At 44.8% G+C, this 7,923-nt stretch overlaps 1 protein-coding gene across 1 annotated transcript; it reads right to left on the minus strand.

The window, feature by feature from the left end:
* Positions 1-604: 604 nt before the first annotated feature.
* LRRC32 (leucine rich repeat containing 32) lies at positions 605-7,544 on the minus strand. Its single transcript, XM_077841889.1, has 2 exons — positions 7,461-7,544; positions 605-2,545 (listed from the first exon to the last, which is right to left on the minus strand). The coding sequence occupies exons 1-2, from the start codon at positions 7,542-7,544 to the stop codon at positions 605-607; spliced, it is 2,025 nt and encodes a 674-aa protein (XP_077698015.1).
* Positions 7,545-7,923: the final 379 nt, after the last annotated feature.

Consider the following 7,923-nt stretch of genomic DNA (forward strand, 5'->3'; position numbering starts at 1 on the left):
TGTGGGTTCACTTCCCTTGAGTTTAGCTTTAAGAGTTGAACTGCCTCAAACCTGTTATGAAAGAGCAAAACCCCAAATCAAAGAGATGGGTTTCGCTGAAGCATGTGGGTTTGGGAAGTTTTGCAAAGGTGCATGAGGAGTCATCCTGCCTGTCGACTGTGATGAGATCCCCAAGTGTTGTCACACAAATGACCATTAAACCATGATATGCAGCCTTGGCATGGGGCGGGAGGGGATTCTCCCTATCCAGAGGCACCAAAAAGCTGGCTTAGCATTTCAGTGAAAAGTTTGTAGTGCCCAAAAGAGTTTTGGCTGGTTTAAGTTCCACAAACCTTAAACGAGCACAGGTTTATGTGATTCTCCGCTTCTGATGAGCAAGCTTTCACAGGTCTGCATGAGCATGGAACAAGTGCAAAATATGACAAATTCTCTTCTCAGTTACTTTGTTGCTGCAACCCCAAGAAACGATGCTGGTGCAACTGAGAGCAGATTAAAAACTGGCCTAAAATCCACAGTTAAATCACAGGCAAGAATTGGACCCTTCCTTTCTCTATGTTTTCAGTGTAGCACCCTGATTTTATTTCTTGTTAAGTTCATGCGTGTGCTATGCTTTAAATTGCTGGCTAAACTTTTGTCTGCGGAAGCAGCAGAATGAACCCAGTCCAATGATGATCACTGATAAAACTAATGCAACCGTTAGTATAATAAGCAAGTTGATTTTCTTTAGATCCTCTTTTTCACAGACTTCTGGTCTTACGTTGCTAATATAAATTTCTTCTTGGTACCCAAAGCTCTTGGAGTGCTGGCATGTTATCTGCTCTACACCAGGGATCTCTACATTTTTATTATGGATTATAGATGAGAGCCAGACATTTCCACAGCAGCTGAGTGGGTTTCCAGCAAGATATAAGTTTTTAAGAGAGTTCTCTAATGCTAAAATGTTACTGCTTTGTAGATTACTAAAACTGTTTTTCTGTAGATCCAGAACTTCCAAAGAAGCATCACTACCCCATTTGGGTAACCAGCTCAGCTGATTTTCCGACAGGTTTAAATGTTTAAGATGATGAAAACGAGGCAGGTCAATATTTAAAACTGTCATGCCATTGCCGTGTAAATTCAAATACTCAAGAGATGTCTCCAGTCCTGATAGTGCTTTAGCCTCTATTTGCAGTCCTTGGTTCATGGAGAGCTCCAGGAGAATTATTGAAGTCTTGTAAAAAGCATATATTGGTAAATTCTTCAACATGTTGTCAGCTAGATATAAGTACCTAAGAGCAGGAAAGTCAACAAATGATACACAACCAGTCTCCTCTCCAGGAAGCCTTTGTTTAGCTAATCCTGAATACATGCTGCAAAAGCTAATATTATTACTCTGGAGATTAAGCAATTTGATGCTGGGAAGGCTTGCAAAGATATCAAATTGGAGGGCTTGAAGATGATTGTTTTGAATGTAGAGCTCCTGTAAATTAGTCAGTGTGCTGGCATCTAGTAAGAGATTCTGCAAAGCATTGAAGCTTAAATCAAGGATGGCTAGTGAGATCAATGCACTGTCATAGTTTACTGTGAATGTCTGGAGACAATTTTTACTGAGATTGAGAAACTGAAGGGAGGACATTGACTCAAAGAACTCATTTGGGATGGATTTGATCTCATTATAACTTAAGTCTAAATATAAAAGCTGGGATAGATACAGAGAACTTGTGTTTGTATTTTGCTTCTGATCCAGAAGATGAAAAGGAGCTTCTAGCCAGTCCCTTTCCATATAGTCCATCTCATTGTGAGCAGAGTCTGCAGTAAGCTGCATTAAATTCTTAGATAAATTCAGATACGCCAGCTTGTTCACCTGGGGGAAAACTGGGAAGCGCAGTAGCTTGTTCTCACTAAGATCCAGCCACCTCAGGTTATACTCTTCCTTTGACTCTGTGGTATGAAAAGTCTCAATGCTGTTCCTACTGAGGTCGAGTATCTGCAGTTGTCTGAGGTTGAAATCTGAGATGCAAGTGATCGAGTTCATGGAGAGATTGAGCTTGGTGAGATGCACCAGAGTTTCAAAGGCACCTTCTTCTATTTCCATGATGATATTACTGTGGAGGTCAACCTCAACAAGAGCTGGAGACCCCTGAAACATCCTGCGCAATATCACGGTAATGCTGTTTTCTGCCAAGGAAAGATACTGAAGTGATGGTGCTTTGTGTATAAAATATTCAGCCATTCCATTGTAAAGTCTGTTGTGGGACAAGTCCAGTGTTCTGATCTCTGGTAAAAGTCCAACCCCCGGTGTCCTATGCTGAGCCAACTCATCTAACTGGTTATTGGCTAAATTTACCTCCATCAGGCTTGTCATGTGTGTGAAGACTCCAGGCTCAATGAAACTTATTTGGTTGGATCTTAAATCCAAATGCTGGAGCGAGGTATAAAATGTCAGTGGCTTCTCAGAGATATTTTTTATCTGATTTCCAGACAAATCTATTTTATTTATGTTTGGATGGAGCTCTGGAGGGATTTGGTGAAGCTTTTTGCCATGACAAAATGCCTTCATCTTTATCTGCAGAAAAGAAAGAGAACAGGGAGTCCTGGTTACCACTTATGGGATGCTCAATGGCTTTTCATACAGTATAAAGACAACATAATATTCAGAATCTGATTATATTCCTTTTCTTTGCAATTCGTCGTACTATGCTGTTCTCTATTCAGGCAACAGGAAATCTGAATTTCTTCACAATGTAGGGTGGGTTTTCATTTCATTTCAACGGAGATACTCTTGACTTGTACTGCAGGAAGAATTACCATGTAGGGAGTTATACTAGGGTAACTACAGCAGTATCATTGTATCGGTATAATTATGCCAGTAAATTCCCCCATGTAGATTACCCCTAAGAGAGAAGAGAATTGGGTCCTTTGATTTTTGAGATCTGGCATCATAAAAGTTCAAGCTGGAGAGGATCCATTAGATCATCTAGCCCATCCGCTAGCCAGCACAGGATTAGTTCACTTTGTACCTTTCATCCAGTCTAGTTTTAAAGGTCCTGAATGGTGGGTCCCATCACTTCCCTTGAGACTATTCCACTGTCTATTAGACCTTGCACTCAAACACTTTTCCCTGATATTTATTCAGCCTAAACTTCCCTGGCATAATTTCATGCCTACCCCATCGTGCCTCATAATAAACCAGATTCTGCCACTTTGCCTTAAATTAATAAGTATTATGAATAATTAAACTATAAAATAAGTATTAATATATATTACGAATAATTAAATGAATAATACTCCATAATTAGCTCCATTGACTTCAGTGGGATTAGTCTCAAAGTACGGTACTACTCATCGAGGGGAAGTCTATCGGAATCCAGCCCTAAATAAACAACCCCTTGTCTTGTTATTTACACCCTTCAAATATTTGTAGATTGTAATCACATCTCTCCGTAACCACTGTTTAGCTAAGCAATCCGTCTTTAAATCATCCCAAAACATTTCTACATCTCACCTCAAACTCCCTCCACTTTATCCAGACCTCTGTCCTTCTATGTTTGTGCTTTCTCCAAGGCAACAGCTTCTTTCTTTTGGCCTGCTGACCAGTTTGGTGCACACTGTTCCATGTGGACTAGAAGGAATGCAGCAGGCAAATGGCATGTGGAGGGATTCACACATGCTGCCGCTCTCACTGGTACAGTTCAGGGTGAAATCGGGATGCGTAAAGGGTGTGGCCTTTTAAGGGATGCTTTAAAGCAGCTGGTAAATTAATACCCATACATCAAAGTCAGTTTCTTCTCTCGGATGTGTGGGTCTGAATTAGGGTGACCAGATGTCCCGATTTTATAGGGACAGTCCCGATATTTGGGGCTTTGTCTGATATAGGCACCTATTACCCCCCACCCCCCGTCCCGATTTTTCACACTTGCTGTCTGGTCACCCTAGTCTGAGTGCAGTTGATAGGGAGCTTCAAGTATGAACCCAAGGGCAAAATATGAGCCATAATTTGCAAGGAATTTTGGGAGCAGGGGGCTAAAAGGCCTGGTGTAAATGTAAGGCGTACACATTGTGCTGTTAAAATTAACATCCAGCAGCAAGATTGGAGCAGAGTCCAAAATGCTTAGTAAGCATCTACGCTATCTAAATAGGTATCTATCTATTCATGTAGGTCACGGGATCCTCTGGGTCAAACTGCTTGCTGAATCCCTCTAATTATTCTTATATGGAGGACTAGGAGCTAACCGTCATGAAGCAAGGCTGTGTGTTAGCCTTTAAAACAAAAATCTCTCCTCCAAACATCTGTTTCACACAAGCTGGAGGGGGAGAGGAGGATGAAGCCTCTGGGATGTTTACGAGAATCTGGGTAACATCCAGTGTTTTGTGAATCACTTACGCATGTGAGTAATGGAGAGTGCACGTTGCCGGATGTGTGGCTTGTCATAAATATGCCAGACAAATGAAACCCCTCAGCCAGGGCTGGACTCCAGCTACACCCAGTCTGCTGCGCGGTGCTCCCCTCATGGCAAAGCTCTCTGAAAGCTCCCAAGTGACCCGCATATTGAAATTTGAACCCCAAATCCACCCAGAGCAGCTAAATCCCCAGGAAGGGGAAGGGGATGCATCCTGGCTTCTCTGAGCCATCAGCGCCTTCTCACCAAGACTTTAGAGTGGCTCACTTGAGCTGAAAGGTGACCAGAGGCCCAAAGGATCTAGCTGGGGGGGGAGTAGGGAGGAGGCCTTATTCAGTCAGCTAAGGAAGGGGTTGGGAGTGGGATGAAGAAAACTCAGGAGCCAGAAAGAATAGCATTTGAATGAGCATTAGCAAAGCTGTCATCTTCTGGGCTCGCGTTCCTTCCTCCTCAGCTCTGGCAGCTGTTAGTTTTAAAGTACAGTGGCCTGCAGTGCTAAGAGTGAGAAAGTCAACATCTGCTCCACATAGAAAAGGTGGTTATTAGATAAAAATTGGCCCAACAGTTCTGAAGTGTGGGGAAGTTTGGATTCAGATTCAAACTCTGCCACTCAACTCCAGCTGGTCATTTTTGGGGCTGGAGCCAGAAGCTGCCTTTTCTTTAACAAAACTAAAACCAGGGTGGTTTGGATCTTGGTCCCATCTCATCCTAGACACTAAAGTTTGGGTGTTTGAACACAAGGCTTTGGCCTAGATCCTCAGTTTGTGTATATTGGTGCTGAGTTACAGCAGCTGAGAATCTGGCCCTTTGTCTCTTCTCTGCAATGACCCATAAGGGAATTTGGGGGGGTTGATTTTGAAATACCTCTTTAACTGAGTTGTGATGTTGCCAAACAAATACCCCTTGCGATTCAGAGCTGGGTCCAGTTTTATGAACCATCAGTCTTCGGGATGGGTTGGATAAAAGATTCCAGCTATGGCCTTCCTCTAGTCAAAAGATATCATCACAGGAAGAGTGATTTGTGAAACATCACATTGTGAAATAACAGGGAATGCCAATTGCTCTCGCTATCAAAGTTAATCTGGGCTGAACTGTGTTTGGATTTGGACCCTGTCTTATCTCACTGGGCCAGATTCTCAGCCAGTGTAGACCAGTATAACTCCATTGAGATTAATGGTGCGGTGTCAATTGACACTAGATGAGAACTTGGCTCTGACTACAGAGTGTTTTGTCAGCATCAAATGTATCCCAGTTGCACTAAACAGATCAAAACTTTTTTGGACTCTTCCTTTGCCTGGAAGAGTGAGGTTTACAGTGGGGTTGCGGAAATCAGCCAATATTTACTTCTCAAGGAATCAGCTTGATCTACAACCCATCAAAATAAGGGCAGGGGGTAAGCCCTTATTAGATTTATGGTGTGTGTCATCCTGAGTTCGCATGTCTGGGATGCATGGGACCAAAAGTGTCATGTTTACAATGGTTTCATCATTTCTTCCTCTCCAGCCAATAAGGGAGAGATCCAGCCACCTTCCCAAGTTCTTTTTGTATGCTAGACCCTAATTTCCCTGAATTCAGGAAGTGCATAAGTACAGCAGGAGAGGAATGAGTCCCATAAGGGAGATCTGCACAGCCAGCAAATTATTCTTTTCCCTATTTTGGAAATTCTTGAGGATTTGTGCTGAACAGCTTCAACATTTAAAGTAGTAGAGGAGTATTTTTAAACTCCCCTTTACTGTCAGCTGTATCGGGGTAAAGGGAAGGAGGGAGAGGAGAACCAGTTCATCTGTGCATAACATTTACATTCTGATATAAGGTGTTTAAAAAAAAATCTGTGGGACAAATCATGCTTTGGAGACAGAGGTTTTGGGTTTTGTCTCTAAGTGGGCCTGATTCTGACCTCACACCCAGCATAAGTCAGGAACAACTCCACTGAAGTCGGTGTTAAACCAGTGTAAGTGACGGGACAATGGGGCTCACTGTCATTCTAGGCGAGTGGTTCTCAAAGTGGCACGGGCCAAGGGACATGCTGGCCGCCTTTCCCCCAGCCCCCATTGGCCTGGAGCGGTGACCCGCGGCCAGTGGGAGCCATGATCGGCCGAACCTGAGGACACGGCAGGTAAACAAACCAGTCCAGCCCGCCAGGGGCTTTCCCTGAACAAGGGGCAGACCGGCTTTGAGAACCACTGCTCTGGGGGGAGCCGTGGGGTTTGTTCATGTCACAGAAGAAGTTCCTTTTTTAAGAAGGGATCGCCTTGTGCGTAAGATGCTGCAATGGGACTCAGGAGATCTGGGATCTCTTCCTGGCTCTGCCACAGACTTCCTGTGCAACTCTGGGCAAGTCAATTAATATTTCTGTGCCTCCGTTCCCCAGCAATAAAATGGGGATAAAAATCTTTCCTTTCTCCCACCTTATGCTTGTCTTGCCCATGTAGGGTCTGTCTGCACAGCAGCTGAGAGGTGTAATTCCCAGCTCCGCTAGAGATCTGTGCGTTGGCTCTGTGCGAGTGTAACCCACATGCCTCCTGGGTGTGGTGGTCTGTGCCCCTCTGGTGGCACCGAGACCACTGAGAGATTAATGAGACTGCTACCGCTTTAGCTAAGAGCCATGTGGCTTGTGGCTAATGCATTTCGCTCCCAAGGTCCCAGGTTCAATCCTGCCCACTGACAACCGGGGTCTGTCGGCCTTACATGAGCTCGGGTGCTAAAATAGAGCAGTGCGGCCGTGGAGGCATTCGGGTGGCTGGCAGCTCAGGCTAGCCACCCGAGTATGTACCCAGGATTTGGCACAGGACTGTACATGGGTGGCTAGCCCAGGCCCCTCAGCCACATTGCTAGCTTGAGCAGAGGTAGCACGTGTACTTCTACCCAAGCTGGGAATCACATCGCCCGGCTGCTGTGCAGACAGACCCTTAGATTGTAAGCTCTTTGTGGCAGAGACTGTCAGTTACTACATGTTTGCAGCACCCATGTCATCGGGGTCCCAGGCTCATTTAGGGCCTCTAGGTGCTACTAGAATGGTACGACTAATAATTAAGGAGAGACGTGAAAGAGGAGATGGCTCCTCCTTGGGGAATCTCTTACCGTTTCACAGGGCGATTCTTCCAAGGGCCGATGGCTAGAGATCCCTCCGTTCGCTGCCAGGAAGAGTAAAAGATACAGTTTCATGGCTCTGCAGGGACAAGCAAAGACGGGTTCAAGCTAAACAGGGTGTTAAGTCTCGGCAGCCACTGGACAGCAGGGTCCGCACCAGCGATTGGCATAGGGACTTGCATACATAGTAGAATAACTTACCCCACCTCTGAGCTCGCTTCATTTGCAAAGCCCTCTGGCCCATTCCGGCAGAGAAGGGAGCATTATGAAGTAGGAGAGCTGGCAGGAAAGCTCTAAGACTGAACGTTTCTATGGCTTGCCCACTGTGTTGCATATCTTAGACTGTCAGCCAGATTTTCAAACACCATGGCACCTGACAGCTTCCACTTACGCACCTAAGCAAGTGATCAGGCTTTCAAAAGTGCTCAGCATTCAGTAGCTCTGTTGTTCTCAA

The sequence above is a fragment of the Eretmochelys imbricata genome, chromosome 1 (genome assembly GCF_965152235.1).
Source record: "Eretmochelys imbricata isolate rEreImb1 chromosome 1, rEreImb1.hap1, whole genome shotgun sequence".
Classification (NCBI taxonomy): domain Eukaryota; kingdom Metazoa; phylum Chordata; order Testudines; family Cheloniidae; genus Eretmochelys; species Eretmochelys imbricata.

Coding starts and splice junctions, on each gene's coding strand:
- LRRC32 (XM_077841889.1), bottom strand. CDS start 7,544: ATGAAACTGTATCTTTTACTCTTCCTGGCAGCGAACGGAGGGATCTCT. Junction 2,546..7,460: donor AAGAATCGCCCTGTGAAACG/GTAAGAGATTCC, acceptor TCTTTTCTGCAG/ATAAAGATGAAGGCATTTTG.